Source organism: Fukomys damarensis, unplaced genomic scaffold, assembly GCF_012274545.1.
Source record: "Fukomys damarensis isolate Sample0158 unplaced genomic scaffold, DMR_v1.0_HiC HiC_scaffold_1, whole genome shotgun sequence".
NCBI lineage: Eukaryota > Metazoa > Chordata > Mammalia > Rodentia > Bathyergidae > Fukomys > Fukomys damarensis.
This window is the reverse complement of record NW_022900913.1, coordinates 12,487,232-12,509,044: the sequence shown is the minus strand read 5'-3', so window position 1 is coordinate 12,509,044 and position 21,813 is coordinate 12,487,232. Positions and strand designations below refer to the sequence as shown.

General features: G+C 44.3%; 1 protein-coding gene across 1 annotated transcript in view; it reads left to right on the top strand.

The window, feature by feature from the left end:
• Positions 1-21,245, top strand: part of Znf622 (zinc finger protein 622) — a 22,171-nt gene extending 926 nt beyond the window's left edge. The window contains exons 2-7 of the mRNA XM_033757403.1: positions 1-43; positions 1,157-1,417; positions 1,656-1,818; positions 4,530-4,642; positions 15,505-15,648; positions 16,702-21,245. The exon at positions 1-43 is cut by the window's left edge and continues 6 nt beyond it. Coding sequence (XP_033613294.1) covers positions 1-43; positions 1,157-1,417; positions 1,656-1,818; positions 4,530-4,642; positions 15,505-15,648; positions 16,702-16,829 — 852 coding nt within the window. The 3' untranslated portion in view covers positions 16,830-21,245. The remainder of the gene's footprint in view (positions 44-1,156; positions 1,418-1,655; positions 1,819-4,529; positions 4,643-15,504; positions 15,649-16,701) is intronic.
• Positions 21,246-21,813: the final 568 nt, after the last annotated feature.

Genomic DNA, 21,813 nt, shown 5'->3' with positions numbered 1-21,813 from the left:
GAGGAGGAGGAGGAGGAGGAGGAAGAGGACCTGGATGAAGAAGGTAATGGCCTGGTTTGGGGAGGGAAAGAGGAAATTGGCTTTAAGTTTCCCGATTTAAACCTGAGGGGTGTGTGTGTGTGTGTGTGTGTGTGTGTGTGTGAGTGAAATGCTGAGTTGAAGGGGTCTCATTGCTTTCTGGAGTCTCTTCTCCGGCCCGCGTCCTCGCCGGGATTTTTATCTCTTGGTCTTTTTATTGTACATTCAGGGCTTATAACAATATGTGGGAAAAACAGGTGCTTAATATTTGTAGGATGAGTTGAAATCGCATCCATTTTGGACGAGGAACCTTCTGGCATCTGTTGGCACACTGCTTGCGGAATTTGTGATGCTAGCGGTTTCCCGTTATAATGGGTTGGCGCTTAGTTTAGTGGATTAAAACTGAACGAAGGGCTCAGAGTCAGCTAGCAAATCTGAAAAGTGGAACTTGAGCCAGCAACCTAGTCTCTGGTTTTACGAGCTATTTATTTCTTTTCCTCGCCCTACATCCTATTAACACTGATAATGCAAGTTCATGTCTTCGTCCACCTGTGCCTGTAACGAAATACCTGGCGCTGGGTAGCTTATTAACAACATAAATTTATCTTTCCAGTTTTGCAGACCAACATCAAGGTGCTAACAGATCCGTGGTCTATCGGAGGCCTGTCCCGTGGTGGGGGTGGTGTTGTGATTCCTCACGCGATGGAAATGGCAGAAGGGACTAGCTAGTTCCCTCAAGCCCTTTGGTAGAACACTCGTTCATTCATGCGGGCAGAGCGATGGTCACCTCCCAGAAGGCCCCCCCCTCTTGACACCATCACATCAATGCTTAGTTCCCAACAGGGACGGGCAAATGTAGTCCGGGAGTTTTGTGTGCACCCACCGCCACGGTGCAGTTTATAGAACTATTAAGCCATACGTGAGACCCCTGAAAGAGGTTACTGTGTCCGGAAGAGAAAGGTTAAGGAGGTTTGTTCGCCGCATGAACTTGTCTGTGGTCAATGGATGGCTGCAGTGGAGATCTGAGGAACTGGATCCCAGGCTCCCCAAATGTAGCACTTGCTAGGAATCATTGTAATGTCTTTGCAGTTGCCACTTTTCTTAAATTAACTTGCTTTTTCAAAACTCTGCCTTGAAGATTGGGAAGATATTGATTCTGAGGAAGAAATGGAGTTGGAAGATACTGAAGGCTTGGGTGACCTGGAAGAGCCGGATGCCAAGGAGGGAGAAGCCCGGGAAAGCCCAGCCCTAGGAGCCATCCCAGTAACGGACTGCTTGTTTTGCTCCCATCATTCAAGCTCCCTGATGAAGAACTTGGCTCATATGACTAAAGTCCACAGCTTCTTTATTCCTGACATAGAGTATCTTTCTGACCTGAAGGGACTGATTAAATATTTGGGTAGGTGTGATAGCTTTCCTTCTGATGAGGAAATAGCTTGTTATTAGGGGGCGGGACTTAAGGGAACATTATTATATTAGTTTTGTGTTTGTCATCAATCTCTGGTTTAATTACTTGCTTAGCTTGTGAAAATTAAAAACTTGGTGAATGGTTTTTGAATTGCAGAGATGAATGGTGAGATTTACTGTGGCTGAAAGAAAGCTTTTGTTCATATTTTTTCCTCACATTATTTGAGCAGGAGAAAAAGTTGGTGTTGGGAAGATTTGCTTGTGGTGCAATGAGAAAGGGAAATCCTTCTATTCCACGGAGGCTGTCCAGGCCCACATGAATGACAAAAGCCACTGTAAGCTCTTCACAGATGGTGACGCTGCTTTGGAATTCGCAGACTTCTATGATTTTAGGTACGTCCCTGGTCTGTCCTGTGAAGTGAACTGTGGTTGTCCTGTTTGCTTTGAAGCGATGTTGTGCACTGTATTCTTGGAACGCAGCCCTGAGTCGCTGCAGCTCTGCCCTCGGTCCACACCTGCTTTCTGTATGTTCAGGGCCCCACCCACCTCAGAGATTTCAGTACCTCCCTGTAGGCTTGTGGCTCCCAAAGCTGTAGCTCTTGTACAATGTCCCCCCTTGCCCCAGACTTGTGTATCCAGCTGCCCTAGATATTTTTACTTTATCCAAAATCAAACATGTGTGCTGTAACCTGCTCTTCCCTAAGTAGTGGTAGTTCTGACTTTCCAGTTATGTGTGCTAAAAGCCTTACATTCGTCTTTTACTTTTATTTCATGCTTACATGAATCTATCACCACCAGATATTCCTCTACCTTTCAGTTATCTTTCAAATGTGTGTGACTACTTCTCATTTCCTCTACTGCTGCTACCTGGGTCCAGGTCACCATTGGTTTTCACGGGACTCTTGCAGTGTTTCCTCCCCGGTCTGGCTTCATTCTTACCACCTTCTGTATTCTGTTCTTACAGGTAGCCACAGTGTGATTCTTTTACAGCATTCAGACAGATGAGATTCTGCTCAGAATTGTCAAGGGATTCTTACCTTAAAGAACACACCAAAGTTGAGTAGCTCACGTGGTTCTCTGTGTTCTGCTCATTGTGGTCACAGCTTGGTACTGATGTTTCCTAGTTCTTGCTCTCTGGATTTCTAGCTGTCCTTCTAATACACAGTGTTTCTCAGGACCTTGGCACGTCGCCTTTGGCCATAACCTTTGCCCAGAAAGTCATCTCACTCATCCTCACTTCCTGCAGGGCAGGGCAGGGCCTGGTGTCTCTTTCCCAGGGTGGCCTTCCCTAACCACCTATCATAAAGTAGTAACACCTGCCCAATCCATTTCTCTCCTTTTGTTTATCCCTGGACCCCTTGCTGCCATTTTATGGATTGTGCTATTTATTTATTGTCTCCTGGAATCTGTGGGGTAGTTCTGTTGTTGTTTCCAAATATTTCCCAGTCTGTCAGTTTGAATGAAAATTTATAACTGACGTTAATAATTCAAGGAGTAAATTTCTTAGTGCCAATGTTGCTTTTTTGGACTTCATTTACAGGCTTACTCTGTTGGTTCCTAGAAATGAGAAATGGTATTGGCCTTTATAAAAATGAATATTACATGATTTATTTACCTTAAAAAGCTTGATAATACTCAATAAAGAAAAATGGAAAATCTTCACGCACAAAGCCAGCATTTGTTGGGTGCTCACTACTTTCCAGACACAAACACGTGGATTTGCCTCGTTAGACACTGAGCAAATTTCCTGTAATTCCTTCCTTGCTCCGAAGTAACTAGGGTCAACTCTTATTGACTTGAAACTTTATACTGAAGAATAAACTTGTAGAAAAATACATTAACATACACATACGACACCCAGTTCAGTTCAGTGAAATTTTAAATATAACAAACCATCCATAGCAAGAAATAGAACATTAATAATACCCTGACATTTCCCTAATGGTATTTCTAGGAATTAGCCCTCCAGACTCCTAGAGTAACTACTGTTCTGACCTGTGACTGGCTTGTACCCTTTCTGTACCTCATGGAAACAGGATTGCAAAGAAGTCACCCTCGCAGTCTGGCCTCCTGCTCATTTCCCCTTTGTGGGGCTCCCTGTGCTGTCTGTCTGTGCAGCTGTGGCTCAGTCCCTCCCGTCATCGGAGAGGGAGAGGGTCGTGTCTCGTGCTCCGGCTCCCGGACCTGCTGCTGATGTAGTCTGGGGCGATTAGAAGCAGTACTGCTTCTCCATTCTGGAGTCTGGCAAATGTGTGTGCATTTATCTTGGTGTGTATTTTTAGGGGTCGGGCCAGAGAATATGTGTATGTTCAGTTTTACAAGATGCTGTCAAATCATTTTCCGAGGGTCTCTCTGTACTCCCACTTTGAGGGAGAGCTTTTCACTTTGGCCGCTTTGGAGGGTGTATAGTGGTCTTAATTTGCATCTCGCTCATGATTAATGTGAGAGTCTTTTGTATATTATTTGGCCATTTGGAGATCTTTTCGTGAGGTATCTGACCAAGTCTTTTATACATTTTTCCATTGGGTCATATGGCTCTCTGTGCATTTGTCCAACTTTTTTTTTCTGTGTGTGAGTAAATAGGAATTTGAGCATTTCTGGGAACAGATTTTTCTAGAACTTCCTGTCCAGTGCAGCGATGAGTAGATACACCTTTTTGACTATTCAAATGAATAAAAGATAAGTTTAAAACAGCCAGTTCTTTGTATTACATTCCTGCATTCTGAAGTTGAGTGTTTCACAGCCCACTTGTCTAGAGTTTCTGTGTAAGACACACAGATAAAATATTTCTATCAGCACAGAGTTCTGTCCTAGAGGAACTTGTCTCTTTACTGGTTAATTTGACTGGAGCTGCATGTCCTGTTCTGTACTCTTTGTATTTGATAATCTAGGGAGAAACAAATGGGAAAAATTCTTTTATAGGTCATTTGCTCACTTTCACCACACAGAAATTCACACCGGCCGTTTTCTCTCCAACACCCTTCAACTGGAAGTCTCCATACCCTTTTTAAGTAGCCAGCGAGTTTGCCACATTTGCAAATGCCATTCCTGTTTCTAGTTAAATTTGAGGAGGTCTATTTATTAACGGTGTTTCCCTGTTTCAGGAGTAGCTACCCAGATCACAGGGAAGGGGAGGACCTGGATGAGACGGACAAGTTGCCTTCAGAAAAGAACGTGGAATATGATGATGAGACCATGGAGCTGATTCTACCTTCAGGTGGGTGCTTTTGTCAGACACAAAGCTGAACGCCAGTGCCCTGGGGAGGAGGCGGGGCTCCCTCAGTTTCCTGCTGTCCTGACAGAACCTAAATGCAGTATGACTATTTTCATAGCATTTATCTCACTTTGGATATTAAAAATAATCTAAAGATGATATAAAGTATACAAAAGGATGTGTGTAAGTTATATGCAACAATAGTGGTACTGTTTGTGTGTGTGTGTGTGTGTGTGTGTGTGTGTGTGTGTGTCTAGGGATTGAACCCAAGGCCTAATTGTTAGGCAGGCATCCTACCACTGAACTGCACTCCTAGCCCTTTACAACTGATAATTTTATCATTATTTTTTAAAATTTCAAGGCAGGGTCTTGCCAAGTTAGTTGCCCAGGCTGGCCTCAAACTTGAGATCCTCCTGCCTCAGCCTCCTAAGTAGCTGGGTGACATGTACGTGCCCTGCACCTGTTCTGTACCACTTTGTAGAAGGAACTTGAGCATCCTTGGATTTTGGTGTCTGAGGGAGGAGTCTTCGAACCAGTCCCCCACAGATACTGAGGGGTGGTTTTATGTTGGATGACTTACTTTTCAAGACTGAATGGCCCCTCATCTCAGTAGCGTCCACTTTTAAGCTAAGGCAACAGCAGACCTTAAATATGTTGCATAAGCTAAATCCTGAGAAAACTGACGCGTGTCACTGTGTTTGCTTCGGTTTGCATTTCGTTTAGCACACATTACAAACTGTTTTTGTAGTAACAAGAATATCCTGTTTGAGAGGAGTTTTCATCTGGATTTTAGATTTCTGAAACTTAAAAAATTGGGAATCCTCAGCTACACAGAAGGCACATTTTCCTAGAGGGATTGCATTTCTAGGGTTAACTGAAGCCAAAAATGGGTACCTTCTTAGGTCACTCCTCTTCCCCATCTGGATGAGTTGGCATGGCCCAAATATCTTTTGGATATACTTGTCCTTGCTTTGTCTCTGTCCCTTTGCCTGTCACTGTTACAGCTTCCTACCTGGCCATCTTCAGGCTGGTTTCCTTCGGGGTAGATGTGGTGCGTCTGCTTTACTGTCTGCTGCCCGTAGGGGGAGCCGTTGCCTCCTGGGTGACTTCCTTCCACCGGACCTGGCCCTGCGGGGTCCTGCTGCTCCCTTCCACCCACGTGCCAGGCCCCTGGTCTGGGGCTGCAGGTGCAGCGCCTGCCGTACCCTCTGCTCCTGTGAACCCCAGGAAGCCTTCCTGTGCCTCGGCTGTTCTGCTGGGTCACCACTCGTGTCTGCTTGCGATAGTGCCTGTCTGTTGTGACTTCTACCTCGTCCGTGTGACTCCTTTTCCGCATTACTTATATATATTATACATATACATACCCACACACACACTCAGCCTCCCTGTATAAATCGATGCGGTGCAGTGTGCCACTTTAAGACGGGCATACAGTGTTCTGTGATCCAGTCAGAATAGTGAGCATTGCTGTCAGCTCAGAGGGAGGTCATTTTTGTGTGTCGAGAACACTGAAATCTTGGGTTAGCTCTTCTGAAATAATTGTCACCCGCCATCGCCATCCCCCTGTGCCGTGCAGCGGTGGGAGTCAGTCCCGTCCAGCTCCCCACTGCTTCAAAGACAGCTGCCTCTTCTGTCTCTTCCTCTCGGTGGGGGCCCACGTAAGAGTCAGATAGATGTTCCTCGGCCCAGCAGGCAGTGCGGCTTCCAGCGGGACGGCGGGCCCTGTTCCCCTTGATGGGAAGGGAAGAGGTGGCCTAGCCCTGCTCAGAATGCAGGTGTCTGCATCGCCCCGAGTCCGCGGAGGATACTGCTTCCTCCGTGCCGTGCGACCAAAGAGGAAAATGGCCTGGATGAGCTGGTTTCTTGTTCACAGCCGTGGGTCCGCTTTCTGAGTCTTGTCATCTAAAAGCGGACGGTGACCTCAGGGCTTGGGAGTGGCCAGGTTGAGACCGAGAGAACTGCAAAACCCTGAACTTTAGACAGACAGACCGACCCAGGACAGACGTCACCGACAGCCAGAAACGGTCACACCCCGAGCGTCCTCAGGGGAGCTGTGCACAGTTCTTTCCCTGTGGGCATCTATATTTTTTGGGAAGAGGCTGTAGCTCACCGAAAGCCTCGGTGACTTAGAGAAGTTGGGAGCCACAGATGCAGACATCCACATACAAATCACGGCTGTCAAGATGACAGGCCACAGACTGGATTTTGTGTAAGTGGCAGCAAATACAGATTTCTGAATAAATACAAATCCGCCGACATTCTGACCATCCAGACCGACAGTGCTTTTAACATTGCCCGTGTTAGCCTCTGAGATTTAAAAACGAATTGTGCTTTGGTCTGCCTTGTTTGGAGCGAGACAGAGCAGTCTGCTGGTTGTGTTCCTCAGTACTGGTTTGTGGGGTCTGTAGAACCAAGAAAATGCCGATCAAATGCTGTGTAAGAATGTAGCAGCAGCGGTGGAGTTGTTCACCTGTTTATCTCTTTGAACACATTTACCCCTGGGAATCCTCTTCAGTAGGCTCTGTGCGACTGAGTGTGGTAGATGTTATATCGAAGCCAGGTTGGTAAGAGTTCTGAGGCATAGAGATTATTAATATTTAACCAGCTACACTTAAGAGTTTGCTTAAGCTGATTTCAAAAGCGGCAGTTGTGATACCTCAAGTCTAGTTTACCTGCCTGTCATTAAAATCTGCACGCCCACGATCCCAAGGGCAGTGACAAGAGTGACCAGCAGAGGGCGCCTCGAGCACTTCTTTGGAAGGTTTGCCGGGCTCGGATCCCGCACTTCTTCATCGCTCTTCAGCGCCTGTAGACGAAACTCTTGCGAACTACACGTTGCTTTAGCGGGGGATTAACCACATGAAATTGTCATTGCTCTATGAAAATCGCATAGTTAATCTTGAGAGCATTAAGGTTCTAGGTGGTTTCTTTCTCAGTATCCAATGCATCCGTTGCCAGGCTGTTTCTAACAGGAACGGACAGTGTGGTCAGCAGCTGTGACATGGGAGAGCTGGACGGGCAGCTCTGTTCGCTGAGACTCAGACTCCACCAGCCTGCTAGTCAGGGCGGTCACCGCGCAGTGAGGTATTTCCTTGGCCAAGCCGTCCCGGGCTCTGCTTAGCGCTTTCCACCCGGGCCGGAGTCCGGTGCCCTCCCTGCCCTGACACAGAGCAGGAGGAGCTCCCAACACTGCGTCTTCCTCTGCCAACTGCTGGCAACTAAGATGTGCTTGTGCATGTTGCTTAGGAAAATATATATTGTGTACGTATCACCAACTTTATCCCTGATGGGTTGGGGATTGTTATCATTGCAGACCTGAAGCTTTATGACCTGACAGTGGAAACAGAAAGTCAGCAGGAGGGACGTTGGGGTTTCATCATGGGGCCTCCATTCCGGCTCCGTTCCTGAGGTCCAGGAGGCTTGTGGACGCCTGTGCTGCCGAACAGTCAGGATGAGGGGCAGTGCGGTTCATCCACACTGGCATCCATGTGCCATGGTGAAAGAAGGGTTCTTCTCTCATCTCCTGAGTATCATCACAAAGCAGGCAGTGAAAGCAGCCACTTTTCTGTATTCCTGTGGCAAGTAAATTCCTTCCAAATGTCTTGCCAGGTATAGGGACTTGAATAATCTTGACAGTTTTTTTCTCACAATTTAAAGACCTGAATCCTAAAGCAGGTACAGCCTTCCACTCCGTTTATGGTATCTCTTTCATGCTCTTTCTGTCCAAGACATTCTGAGAGATTGATCGCTGTACAAACACTCTAGAAACTTCACAGGGTTCCCTTACTACTCATTTTTGGTGGCAGTGGCTGTTGTGGTTTGTATGTATGCTGTGAAAGTTCCACGCATGTCTGTCTGTCTGGGGAGGCAATATCTTGATTAAATATTCTTGGCAAAGCTTATATTTATTAGCAAGCCTCAGTTAGCACTGATTTCCCTGGCCTGGAGTCATTTTGGAGCGCCAGGGCCCTGATGGCGCCTGGAGTTGGTACCTCGAAGCCTTTCCTTTCCAGTTTCGTCTAAGACTCAGACCTGGGCGATTCCCTATGCAGGGCCAGAGGAGCAAGGCCTCAGGCCAGTGATGGCGAACCTTGTAGAAGCTTCAACCGTGACAAACAGCCCGCCATGGCACATGTGCTGTGTTCACCACCTCTGCTGTAGGCTCTGTGCACCCTTTAGGATGACAGCAGCTGGAGAGAGGACGCGTAGGGACGGGTGTGGCCGAGTCCTAGCTAAGTGGTCTGACTGGTGTGTTTGGCAGCACTAAGCAGGGTTCCCAGCCACAGCACTGTTGAGTGTGCTCCAGTGATGGCTTTGTGGACGGCGGTTCCTGTGCCCTTCAGATGTTCACAGCACCGCTGGTGCTGGCCACGAGAGCCTGGCAGCACTCTAGTTGTGACGGCCCAGAACGTCTAGTGAGCGCCACCTCCCCTTGGGTAAGCGTTGCACCTGTTAGACACATGCTGCAGTGATGTAAGCAGGGCATGGTGGATTGATTTCTCTTCTGAATTCTGTCCAAGGTTTGTAACTCTAAGCACCTTCTTTCTTAAAAAAAAAAAAAACAAAAAACTAAAAATTCCTTATCTCCTTGTTTTTTTATTGGTATTAGTATAAATATTGTGTGTTTATAAGTACAAGACACTGATTTCATTGACCTGTGACTCACCATTCTCTTTTTAAAAACCTATCCTTGGCTTGCTCTTTCTTTGTTGTACTGTATGTATATTTTTATTTTATTTATTTTCTTAAATGTTTTATTGGTACATTTTAGATATACAGTAGTTACATTCACCATTGGAACCTTGTACCTTTACGTGATGTATCTTGGTTCTTATGTTTTTCTCATTCCCCTAGCCTTCCTCCACCCCCACCGTCTCCTCTTTACAGACTTTGTTTCCATTTTTTTCCTTTTCTCTTACTTTTTCACCTCTTTTTACCTTTCCCCTACCCCTACCATTTTCCTACTTCCTTTAGACCTTTTCTTCTTATTACAGAATAGTGATTATACATTTTGACCCTCATTTACACTTTTAGTTTATCACACCAGAGAAACCATTTGGTATTTACTCAGGTGTGTCCTGTTAATTTCACTTAAGAGTATATCTTCAGTGTGCATTCACTTAGCTCTAAATGTCTCTAGTTTCTCATTCTCTACGGCCGAGTAGTACTTCATTTTTTAAAAAAACCACATCTTCTTTATCCAGTTTCCACTGAAGGGCAACTGGGCTGTTTCCAAATTTTAGCTATTACAGACTGTGCCACTATAACCATGGGTGAGCATATATCACTGCGGTTTGATTCTTTTAATTTTTGGGGGAAGATACCCAGCAGGGGAATAGCTGGGTCAAATGGGACTTCCAATCCTAATTGTTTTAAGGTATCTCCAAATTGATTTCCACAGTGTCTGCACTCCTACCAACAATGAAGAAGAGTTCCTTTCTCCGTACAACCCCAATAATGTTTGCTCTTGGTTGATTTCTTGATAGCCATTCTTTCTGGAGTGAGGTGGAATCTCAGTGTTGTTTTCTTCTGCATCTCTCAAATGACCAGTGATGTTGAACGTTCTTTCATATATTTATTTGCTGCTTTTACTTCTTTGTCTGAAAAATGTCTGTTCATTTCAGATGCCATTTTTGAATTGGATCTTTATATTTGTGGACTTGATTTTTTTTCTTTTTTTGAGGAGTTCATTATCTATTCTAGATAGTAGTCCTTTGAGGAGCAGCTGGTAGAAATTTTTTCCCACATTGTAAGTTGTCTCTAAGCTCTGTTAGTGGTTTCTTTTGCAGTGCAGACACTTTTTAAAAAGATGAGATCCCAGTTGTTGATTCTTCTTGTTAGTTCCCGTGCTACTGAGGATTTGTTCATAAAGTCTTTCCCTATGCCAATATGTTCAGGAGTTCTACCTAGCTTATCTTCCAACAAGTTTAGTGTTTATGTTTTAATATTTTTATCTTTAATCCACTTCGATTTTAGTGTAGTGCATGGTGAAAGATAGGGTTCTAGTTTTAATCTTTGGCAAGTTGAAATCTAGTTTTTCCAACACCATTTATTAAAGAGGCTATGTTTCCTCCAGTGAGGCTGGGTTGGCTCCTTTGTCAAAGATGAGGTAGCTGAGTATGTCTGGAGTTGTTTCTTCATCTTCTAATCTATTCCACTGATCCTCAGGTCTGTTTCTTTGCCAGTACCATGCTGTTTTATCACAGTGGCTTTGTAGTATAGTTTCAAGTTGGGGATTGTGATACCCACTGCCTGTCTCTGTTGCCTAGAATGACTTTTGCTATTCTAGGTCTCTTGTTGCTTCTAATGAGTTTTTGGATTGTTTTCTCTAGTTCTGTGAAATGTACTGTTGAGATTTCCATTGGGATTGCATTGACTCTGTATACCAGTTTTGGAAGTATGGCAATTTCACTATATTGGTTCTTCCTACCCAGGAACAAGGTATATGTTTCCATTTTCTTATATCCTTTTTGATCTCTTTTTTCAGAGTGCTGTAGTTTTCAATGTAGAGGTCTTTTGCTTCCTTTGTTAGATTAATGCCTAGATATTTCACTTTTTGGATGCTATTGTGAAAGGAATTGATTCCATAATTTCTCTCAATGAGTCTGTTAATTTGTGTACAAAAAGGCAATTGATTTTTGAGTGTTTACCTTGTATCTAACTACTTTACTGAATCTGTCAATTAAGTCTAGAAGTCTTTTGGTGGAGTTTTTTGGGTCTTCTATGTAGAGTATCATAATGACAAGTTAACTTCTTTGGTTCCTATCTTTATTGCTTTTATTTCATTCTCTTGTCTAATTGCTGTGGCTAATGTTTCCAAAACTATATTGAACAGGCGTGGTGATAGGGGACATCCTTATCTTGTTCCTGATTTTAGTGTGAAGGTTTTCAGTTTTTGACTAGTGTGATGTTGGCTATTGATTTTTCATAGATAACCTTTATCAAGTTGAGATAAAGACCATCTATTCCAGTTTTCTGCAAGGTTTTATCATGAATGGTTGTTGAATTTTGTTGAATGCCTTTTCTGCATCTCTAGAGATATCATATGGTTTTTGTTCTTGACTCTGTTAATTTATTGATTTACATATGCTGAACCATCCTTGCATCCCTGGGACAAATCTGACCTGGGCAGGGTGTATGATCTTCTTGATGACCCACTGTTTGCCAGTATCTTACTGAGGATTTTTGCATCTATATTCATTAGGCAGATTGGCCTAAAGTTCTCTTTTTTGGTTGGGTATTAAAGTTTTGGAATTAAAGTAACACTTGCTTCCAGGAATGAATTTGGAAGTATTGCTTCCCTATCAATTTCATTGAAAAGTTTAAAGAGTATTGGCAGTAGTTCTTGACTAAATGTTTTATAGAATTCAGCAGTGAATCCATCCGGACCTGGGCTTTTCTTTGTTGGTAAATTTTTAATTACATTTTCAATTTCACTGATTGTGATTGGAGTGTTTAGAATTTTTATATTTTCTTTGTTCAACTTGGGTAACTAATATGTATCTAGAAATCTGTCCATTTCTTCTGTGTTTTCCATTTCATTAGAATACAGGTTCTCAAAGCAGGTATTGATCCTCTGGATTTCTGCTGGATCTGTTGTGACTTCACCTTTTCCATTCCTAATTGCATGGATCTGAGCCTTTTCTTTCCTTTTTTGATAAGGTTGGCTAAGGGTTTATCAGTTTTATTTATTCTTTCAAAAAAACCCTTTGATTTATTGATTTTTTTTTTTGGTATTGTTCTCTTAGTCTCCATTTCATTGATTTCTGCTCTGATCTTTATAATTTCCTTCCTTGTACAAGCTTTCATTTTGTCCTGCTCTTCTTTTTCTAGAAGCTTAAGATTCAACATTAGGTTGTTCATTTGAGTTCACTCTGTTTCCCTAATGTGGACATTCACTGCCATAAATTTCCCTTGCTTTCATTGTGTCCCATAGATTCCTGTATGTTGTATTGGCTTTATCATTAAATTGTAAAAACTGTCTAATTTCTTTAATTCCCTCTGCGACCCATTGGTTGTTAAGAGAGTGTTAGTGAATTTCCATGTTTGTGAAGTTCTTGTGGTTTCTTTTGTTATCGATCTCTATGGTCTGATAGTATACATGGTATAGCTGCAACTCCTTTGCATTTACTTAACCAGGTTCTCTGAGCTAATATGTGGTCTGTTTTGGAAAATGACCTGTGTGCAGCCAAAAAGAATGTATTTTCTGATTTTGTGGAAAAGCTTGGTTCAGTTCTGTTTTTGTTTTTGATTTTTTGTCTAGAGGACCTATTTGTGACAGTGGGATATTGAGGTCCCCCACTACAATTGTATTAATGCTTATTTGGTTTTTCATGTCCCTTAATATTTGTTTTGTATAGTTTGGGGCATTAGTATTTGGTACATAGATATTAATGATTGTCATCTCTTCCTCTTGCATTGTTCCCTTTACAAGGATGTAGTGGCCTTCTTTGTCTCTTTTAATCAGTTTTGGTTTGAAATTTACTTTGTCTGCAAATAAGATAGCTACCACTGATTTTTTCTTTTTTCCTGTCACTGGAAAATTGTTTTCCATCCTTTTACTTTCAGCGTATGAGTTACTTTTTGATCTAGGTGCATTTCTTGTATACAGTATATTGTTGGATTTTGCTTCTTAATCTATTCTGCCAGTTGATTTCTTTTCATTAGTGAATTGAGGGCATTAACATTGGTGGTTCTAATTGATATGTATTGGCTTATCATCATGTTATTATCCTGTTGTTGGCTCTTTTTAATTTTTCCCTGTCCCTTTAATTTCTTGCCTTGCCTGCTGGGTTTGCTCTGTTGGGCCTCATGGAATTGTGATCTTCCTTGTCTTTTTCTAGGATATTATTTAGAATTGTTTGGAGTGCTGATTTTGTATTCCTGAAGTTTCTCAGTTTTTTTTGTCATGAAAGTATCTTATTTCCCCATCAATTTTGAAAGATAGTTTTTCAGAATACATCGGTCTAGATTGGAGGTTGTTTTCTTTTAGGATTTGAAAATACCTCACTGCAGGCTCTTCTTGACCTGAGGGTTTATGTTGAAACGTCTGCTGTGATTCTGATGGGCTTTCCTTTGCATATGATTTGTTTCTTTTCTCCAACTGCTTGTAGTATTTTGTTCTGTTGTTGGGTTGCCAGGATCTTGACTATTATGTGTCTGTGTGTAGATTTTTTTTTTTTTTTTTTTTTTTTTTTTTTTTTGCATGGCTAGTTGCAGTCCTATATGCCTCACTTACCTGTATGTCAAATTCTTTTGCTCTGTTTGGGAAGTTTTCTGTCATTCTTTGAACAGTTTTTTAAAGTCATCTGTACTCTCTCCTGCTTTTTCATGGAGACCTATCAGTCTTAATGTTATTTTTCTTTGTATCATGTAGGAGCTGTTGGATTGATTTCTCATGTTCCCTTACTACATTGAAGAGATCCTTCTTTTCATGGTCACTGACCTCCATCCTGTCTTCTATATCTGATATCCTGTCTTCAGATTGGCTCAGTCTTTTATGTAAACTTTCAATAGAGTTTTTTTGTTTTGTTTTGGTTTGGTTTGGTTTTTTTGAGACAGGGTCTCACTAGTAATTGAGACTGACCTTGAACTCACTATGTAGCCCAGGCTGGTCTTGAACTCACAGTGATCCTCCTGCCTCAGCCTCCCAGTGCTGGGATTACAGGCTTGCACCACCACACCCGGTTTTTGTTGTTGTTGTTGTTGTTTTTCAATAGAGTTTTTAATCTCCTGGTTATCTGTTTGAATCTGTTTCATCATGGTTTCTAATTCTTTCCTATGCTGGGCATTCATGGCTTCTATCATGGTCCTGAGCTCATGTTTTTTTTTTTTTTTGGAGAAAGGGTCTCACTATATAGTTGAGACTGACTTGGAACTCAAGCCCAGACTGGTCTCAAGCTCACAGCAACTCTCCTTCCTCAGCCTCCTGAGTGCTGGGACTATAGGCATGCACCACCACACCCAGCTTCATGCATTTTTTTTTTTTAATCTCTTTCTGTCTAGAGTCTCTAATCATGTCATTCATTCTGCTCACCATCTCTGTAGTTATCTGGGAAATTATTTCTGTTTTTAGTGCTTCTAGAGCCTCATTCACCTGTTTTGTTATTTCCTGTGCTATCAGTTCAGGGTGTCCGGGTGGTTGATTATCAGACTTTTCCACGTCATTTCAGAATTTGCCCTTGGTGAGCTGGAAGTCTGTGTTTACGCTTGAGCCTTGTTTGAGTGTCTTCCCATTTCTATTTTTGTTGTTGGTACTGTCCTTGGTTTGATACATGGGTTAGTACTTCTATCTTCCTGTTATTGCTTGTTTTTAGGTTTGGAGTGTCTGATGACTCTGAGGCAGTCTCTTTTTCATTATACCAGGAAGACAACTTATTAAATCAATTGCAGTATCTTAGCCCAAGTAATACAATCAGGAACACAAAAGTATCAAGCACAGCTTAGAAAATGACAGTTTGTGGTAGTTGTTAATCCGTCACCTTTAACTGTGTGAATCTAATAAAAATCGAGGCTAGAGCTCAGGACAATGGCCTTTTAGACCCCCCTGTGCTTCTGTGGTGTGAATCCAGGTACCAGCACAGCCAGGAGGCCAAGGTGGGGTGGGGGGGTGGCTGTAGGATGGCTCCTCACGACTCTGCCTCTTACCAGTCTGCTGCCCAGGTTGGGTGGCTGGGGGGAGAGCTGCAGGATCCTGTATGTGTACTTTTGAATGCTGCTTCCTTTTTCTTTTGTTGATAACACTTTTTTGGGCACATCCGCTTTCTTCTCTGTGCCCTCGGAGCTCTGCTTTGGGATGCCTCACCCCCGCCTTGCCCGACAGAAGCTTCTGCCCATTGTGTACATATCGCTCTTTTGAACAACAGGTGCCAGAGTGGGTCACCGCTCCCTGATGAGGTACTACAGGCAGAGGTTTGGCTTGTCAAGAGCTGTGGCCGTGGCTAGAAATCGGAAGGCTGTGGGCAGGGTCCTGCGGCAGTACTGCGCACTGGGCTGGACTGGCAGCACAGGTAGGAGCCTGAGGACTTGGCGTGCAGAAGGAGCGTGGGTGACTCCGCTCCACGGGCCCTGGGGTTTCCATGTCCATTCCGGTTATGGCAGCAGTAAGCAAAGGCTCCTTGATTTATTAGAAACTTTCTATTCCTGGCTAATACCTTTATATGCACCATTAGCTTTTCCAAAAGCTATTTGTTCCAGAAAGAATATTTAGTTAGCATCACAGCTGAAATTATCCCGAAGGCCGCACCGAGGCATTAAATAGCAGCCGGTGGAGAACGGCTTCAGCCACGGAGTTGAACTGGCCTTAAGTGATGTACTTAGATGCCCCGTGATGAGTGAGGGTACCGTAATCAGTGTAAGCCTCTGTTTCCCTGGCTGGTATGTGAGATGCCACTGAAGGGCCCACCTCCCTGCTGAGCCTGCTGGCTGTGGAAGGCGAGTGGGATACAGGGCATGCCCAGTGCAGTCAGCCTTCAGGCCCCTTTTACAATTTTTCCATAGAAAACTTAGATTCAGATGATTAAAGCTGGGCACTGAAATTTTTAAGCCTTGAGACCTCCTCAGTATGATACTGTTTATTCTGATGGCTGCTGTGTAAAGCTGGTTTTCCTTCAGTCTTCAGGGAGGACGTGAAATTAGCTGGAGGTCAGTGAGGAGGAAATGAGAAGAGTTGCTTTCTGATAGCCTGGAAAGTCCTGGGCACAAAATCCATTTTATTTCTTTTTCCGTTTGTTTGTTTATTTCTCTTTTTGAGACAGTCTCTGACTTTAAACTCACTGTGTAGCCCAGTTGGCCTCGAACTCGAGATGATCCTCCTGCCTCAGCCTGCTGAATGCTGGCATCACAAGCCTGTGCCACCACGCCCGGCTGAGAGCCCATTCTGATGCTTATGCAGAGAGGTGGATATTTACCGAGGGCAGGCCCCTGAGCCCTGTGCTGGAACCCCGGTCAGCGGCCTGTCCATATGAGAACCCTAGCCCAGCCTGGGGTCCCTGCAGAAGGCTGGCTTTGACCGCGGTGACCCTCCTGGGCCCTCACCTGCTTCTCGAACCCTCCCCCTGCAGGCGCGGCCCCCGCGCGAGAGCGGGACATGCAGTACGTGCAGAGGATGAAGTCCAAGTGGATGCTGAAGACCGGCATGCAGAACAACGCCACCAAGCAGATGCATTTCCGGGCTCAAGTGAGGTTCTGAGATGGCCCAGTGAGGTTTCTCTGGCCAGAGCTTCCGCCGTGCTGAGGACCAACTGAGGCCCGCGGGGCCTGCTGCGTGGGAGACCCTTCCCCAGCCACTTATTTATTCTGGCCCTGTAATAAAAGTCGGAATCACAGTGGTTTTCAGACGTCGTCTCTGAGCAGTGCTCCAGGCAGATGTGGAAGGTGCTGGCGCGTGCTCGGTGGTCACCTCCTCGCCTCGCCTCGACTCTCCCTGCCCTCTGTCTTTCAGCGAGCTTACTGGGAAACCGGAGTGATTTATCTACTTCAGAACTGATTCGGAGGGGCTTGCCACGTGGTGGGACCTTCCCAGGGGGCCTTGAGGCTTATGTAGGAGCAAATTGGCTGTCACAGCTTGTGAGGGACAGTGTGTCTCTGGACGCGTCCTTAAACCGAGGCAGAGTAAAGAGCAGCCCAGGGCTTGTTGGATGGGAGTTTTGTCCCTGCGTGAACATGAGAAGGGCAGCACCAGGCTCTCAGACTCAGTGCTTAGGTGGGCAGTTAGTTCAGGGAGAAAGAAAGAGAAACTTCAGGTTTCATTTGGGAAAGATTGCCTGGAAGTTAAGTCTGCGGCGAGAGTGGGAGCAGCTCAGGGGAGGGTGCTCCTGTACTGGAAATGAAGCGCATATGGAATTCTCATCCAACCGGCTAGCTTTGCAGCCTGGGTTTTGGAATCTGACACATGGAGGTGTTTAGCCCCTGTTCTGTGGGTGCAGTGAGTCTGCCCCGCGATGGTGCTCAGTCAGCCGGCACTAACTCAGTGCATGAAGCTGTCCCCGGCTGAGCAAACAGGTGTCCCCGAGGCCCCGCTCCAGTCTTACTGCGCAGGGCAGTGAGTTAGGGGTGCCTGGAGTTCACCGCCGCCCTGAGGGAGCGTCACCTGCCCTGACTTTGGAAGCAGTGTGGAAGTAATTCTCTTCCTTCAGCGCACAGGGTCGCCACGACCCGAGTTTGGCTCCTTCCTCCTGCTTCCTAACACCCTTTCCCCGAAGGACCCAGCCTCTTGGCACCTCTTTGGGTCTATATCCTGGAAAGTGGTGGAGCGCTCTGTGGTGTGATTTAAATTTGTACTTCACAAACGCGCAAGATACCGTGTGAGAGCTCTTTGCAGTTTCGCTCTTCCTTTAACACTTTCTCACTGAACATGCGGCTGTGACTGCTTGCCGCTGCCTGGTGGTGTAGATGTGTCTACCTCGTTGTCCTCGTCCCCTTCCGTGGGACCAGAAACCTCACTTGTCCCCGCATGACCTCATCAGCCCAGCACTGACAGCCTGTCCTTCATGCACACGCTCCTTTAATTTGTTTGGCTTTTTACCGTTGGAGCAGCAGAGTGGGGGCCAGGAGGGCTGATACATTCACTGACCTAAAATGCCAGACTGTCTCCATTTATATTAGCTGTTTCTTCCAAGTTTTGGGAGACACCTTTGTTCTCCTTTTGGGTTTGTGGAACAACCTACTTTCTGACCTCTATCCTCAGTATAATTTTATAAAATTCGGTTTATTTGCCTTTCTGGTTTGTGTGGACTCTCCTCCTGGGAGTAATGTTAGAGCCAGATGCCCCTGGCACATTGGTTCGCCTGGCTTTAGCTTGAGTCTTCAAGACTGGGATGAAGAGTGAGGGAACGTAATCATCTCCACGTGTGTTCCAGAAGCCCTGGCGGTCGGCTGATTGTCTTCACTACTGTCTCTGGGCCAGACACTGAGGTGATGTTCTTTCTGCCTTCTGTAGTATGAACTTGTGTTTCAAGGAGTATAAACACATTTTCTGACCCTTCGCTGTGAGGCGTCAGTAGCAGTGTTATTTTACATAGGAGGAAATAAGGGATGGTCAATAACTTTAAAGGACAACAGAAGCCAGGTACGATGCCTGTGCTAGTGTTCTTAGTTCTGCAATGCTGCCCTCGGGCAGTGACCTCGGCCATCAGCAGGACATGGAGCATTAACGTCTTACTCAAGTCCATTAAATTTGCAGCAGCTGTGCAAAACTTGTTCTAAATCTAGGAATATGATCTAGTGTCCACACCTTTTCACAATTAAAATGTGAACAGTTTTTGCTTCCAATCGGTTTTGGTCATTTGTCGGCTGTTGTCTGCCATGGTTATCATTTCTAATCTAAGACATTTTTATTAACTGACAATAATTCACATGTAGGAGGCCAGGTAGGAGCTGTGTCGCCAACTCTCAAGGTGCAGACTTTTTGCAAGAGAATTCTCGGTAGTCCTGGAGAAATTTGTGTTTTGAAAAATTTGTGTCATTTGGCTCAGCCTGTTACAGCTGACACATGAACTATTTGTGATACCGAAACTGGTTGAGATGAAGATTTGATTAGCTTGTTAATGCTGCAAACATTTGAGTCTGATAATGGCAACTTCCTGGTCATTTGTGGAACAGACTGTTGTTTCTTTAATTGGTTCTCCCCATCCTCAGAATGTGGCTTTCCAGCCAGCACTGTATTTCCCAGCATCCTTTGCAGCATGGTGTGGTCATGTGACTAAATGTGGGCCAGTGGGTGTGCACAGAGAGATGGATGCAATTTAGCACAGATGAACTCTGTGCAGATGAACTCTGAGACTGCCTCTAGATGCTGCTTCATTTTCCTTACATAAGCTTGAGATGAGGTATCCCATTGTTGCCCAGGCAGATAAGGACAATGCTTTAAGGGCAGACGGATGTGGATTGAGCCTGGTTTGCTAAATGTCAAGATAAAGTAGTGGTGCCCTGCCAACTGGACTTGGCTGGATGCTAATATGACATAAACTGAAGTCTTTATTCTGTGTAGTTTGTGCTGCAGAGGCCAAGTTTATAATCTAATAGGGTAAAGCCCCACAGATACTGCTAATATAACTCAATGTAATGCAGATTTGCTTAAGATGCAATTGGCAATTGCTATTTCTTATATTCTTCCTGCCCTCTGTTCTCAACAGCTGAGCTAATTCTAAACCAGGATTAGGTTTGGAGATGGTAGGAAATAAAAGGCTCATGAATCATTGGGATTTTCACAGGTCAATTTTTTCAGTATTGCCTCTATTTTCTTTTGAAGGCCGTACTTGCTGAAAAGTAATATTTTTCTTCAGTCTCATGTGGCAGCTTTACACCATGCCTGCTAACTCTTGGATGCCTTTCTCGAAAGGTGGGGTCCGCCTCCCTTCCCCTTGGTGGTGTGCCAGTCTTAACCTCTCACAACTAATAAAAAGGGAGCAGAGCGATGCTGCGGACTCCCAGCAGGTGGTCACCAAATGCCACTTAGGGTTCACCTTGGACTCGACCAAGAAGAGAAGTCTGACTGTCCCGAGGAGGCGGGGCTGTGTGGTCCTAGGCCACGCACTGCGATTAGGTGCAGGTGCTCTGGTTGACATCTCCAGCTGAAGGCCGAGCTGTAGACACCACCAGCTGCTAGTGTCTGAGGACAGCGTGCTGCATGTCCTCAGCCGCTGAGCCCTCAGAAGCCTGCAGCCCCCAGCAACCTCTGACTGCTGCCTCTGACACATCCGGAGAGAACTTCCCAGCTGAGCCTTTGCAAAGCTCTTGACCCATAGAATTGGTGGCCATAAAAACAAACAAACAAACAACAGTTGTTCTCTGCCATTGTTTATACAACAGCACTAAGTAGAACACATATTTTGCATGGTGGAATGCTTCTTTTGTTTCCATTTACCACCTTGGGGTGAAATTTCCTGTCAATCAGATTTGAAGGGCAAGGACTTTACATACATCCTATTGCCTTATTCAATTTCTACAACACCCTTAAGAAGTCCCCAGAAGACTGCAATTGTCAGTTTCATTTTACAGCTGAGGACTCAGGGCACAATAGCCTTGGGTCACACTGCCCTTAATCACCAGCCTCTCTGGAGTAGAACTTTAAACTTGGATGACTTAGGGAATTGACCTAAATCACTTCCCTCCAGGTGGCTGTGCCCCCATGTGGGTATATACCAGAATGTGGGTGCTCGGCTACCACAACCTGTCCCTGGAACACAGGAATTGGCAGACGGAGGGAAAAGCATATTTCACCAAGTGTGTGTGTGTGTGTGCTGGCCAATAAGTTACTCTGTAGAGTGTAAATGCTTACAGCAATTGAAAAATCTTTTAGTATGAACTGTTTGCTGAGTAAGCAAGATGTACTTCAGAAGAAATCTATATTAAAAGCATTAAGTCTATACTAACAACATCAAATCTATGCTTCTTAAAGAAATCTGCAGTTTTGATTTCACTGACTAAGAATGCCAAACCCCAGATTCAAGGCATTCATTATTATAGTTCTCCCCTGCATTTTGCTATTGATTAATTCAGTGTTTTGATCTGAAGTACATCTGCCTCTGATGCAGGGTCTTAGACATGCTGCCCTGCCTCAGTTTCCCTATTTTCTTTTCTTTTTCTTTTTTGTGTGTGTGGTACTGGGGATCAAACTCAGGGACCTTGCAATTGAGAGGCAGGCTGCAGCGCCACTGAGCTAAATCCTCGGCCCCTCAGTTTCCCTATGTTCTAAACAGGATTTGCAAATGTAGAAAATAAGACTCTATAAATAAGGGATTTTAGTTTTTCTGAAGAGATTTTTTATAATGCTTTGTGCCAGAGAGTATTAAATTTACACTAAATAGAGTAAATGGAAACTATTAACATTTATGCCTGAAATGTGACTGGTTTTAAGGTGTCTTTCCTATTTTTAATTGAAGTAAACGAAGCTTACTTGGATAATTTATTCTCTTTATTTATCTTGAAGCTTTGGTGGGGTTTTCCTGGAAACAAACACAAATATATATTTAGTACGTAAGAATTCAGGGACAATAAAAGCTAAAACAAAAACAGATGGTATTTGTGATTTACATAGGTAAATTCATTTAGTGCTTACAACAACTCAATGAAGTAGGTACCGCATTGGCCCGGTCTTAGATACTTTTCTCATTGCTGAGACAAAATACCCAGCAGCCAAAGTTAAAGGAGGAAAGGTTTCTTTAGCTCACATT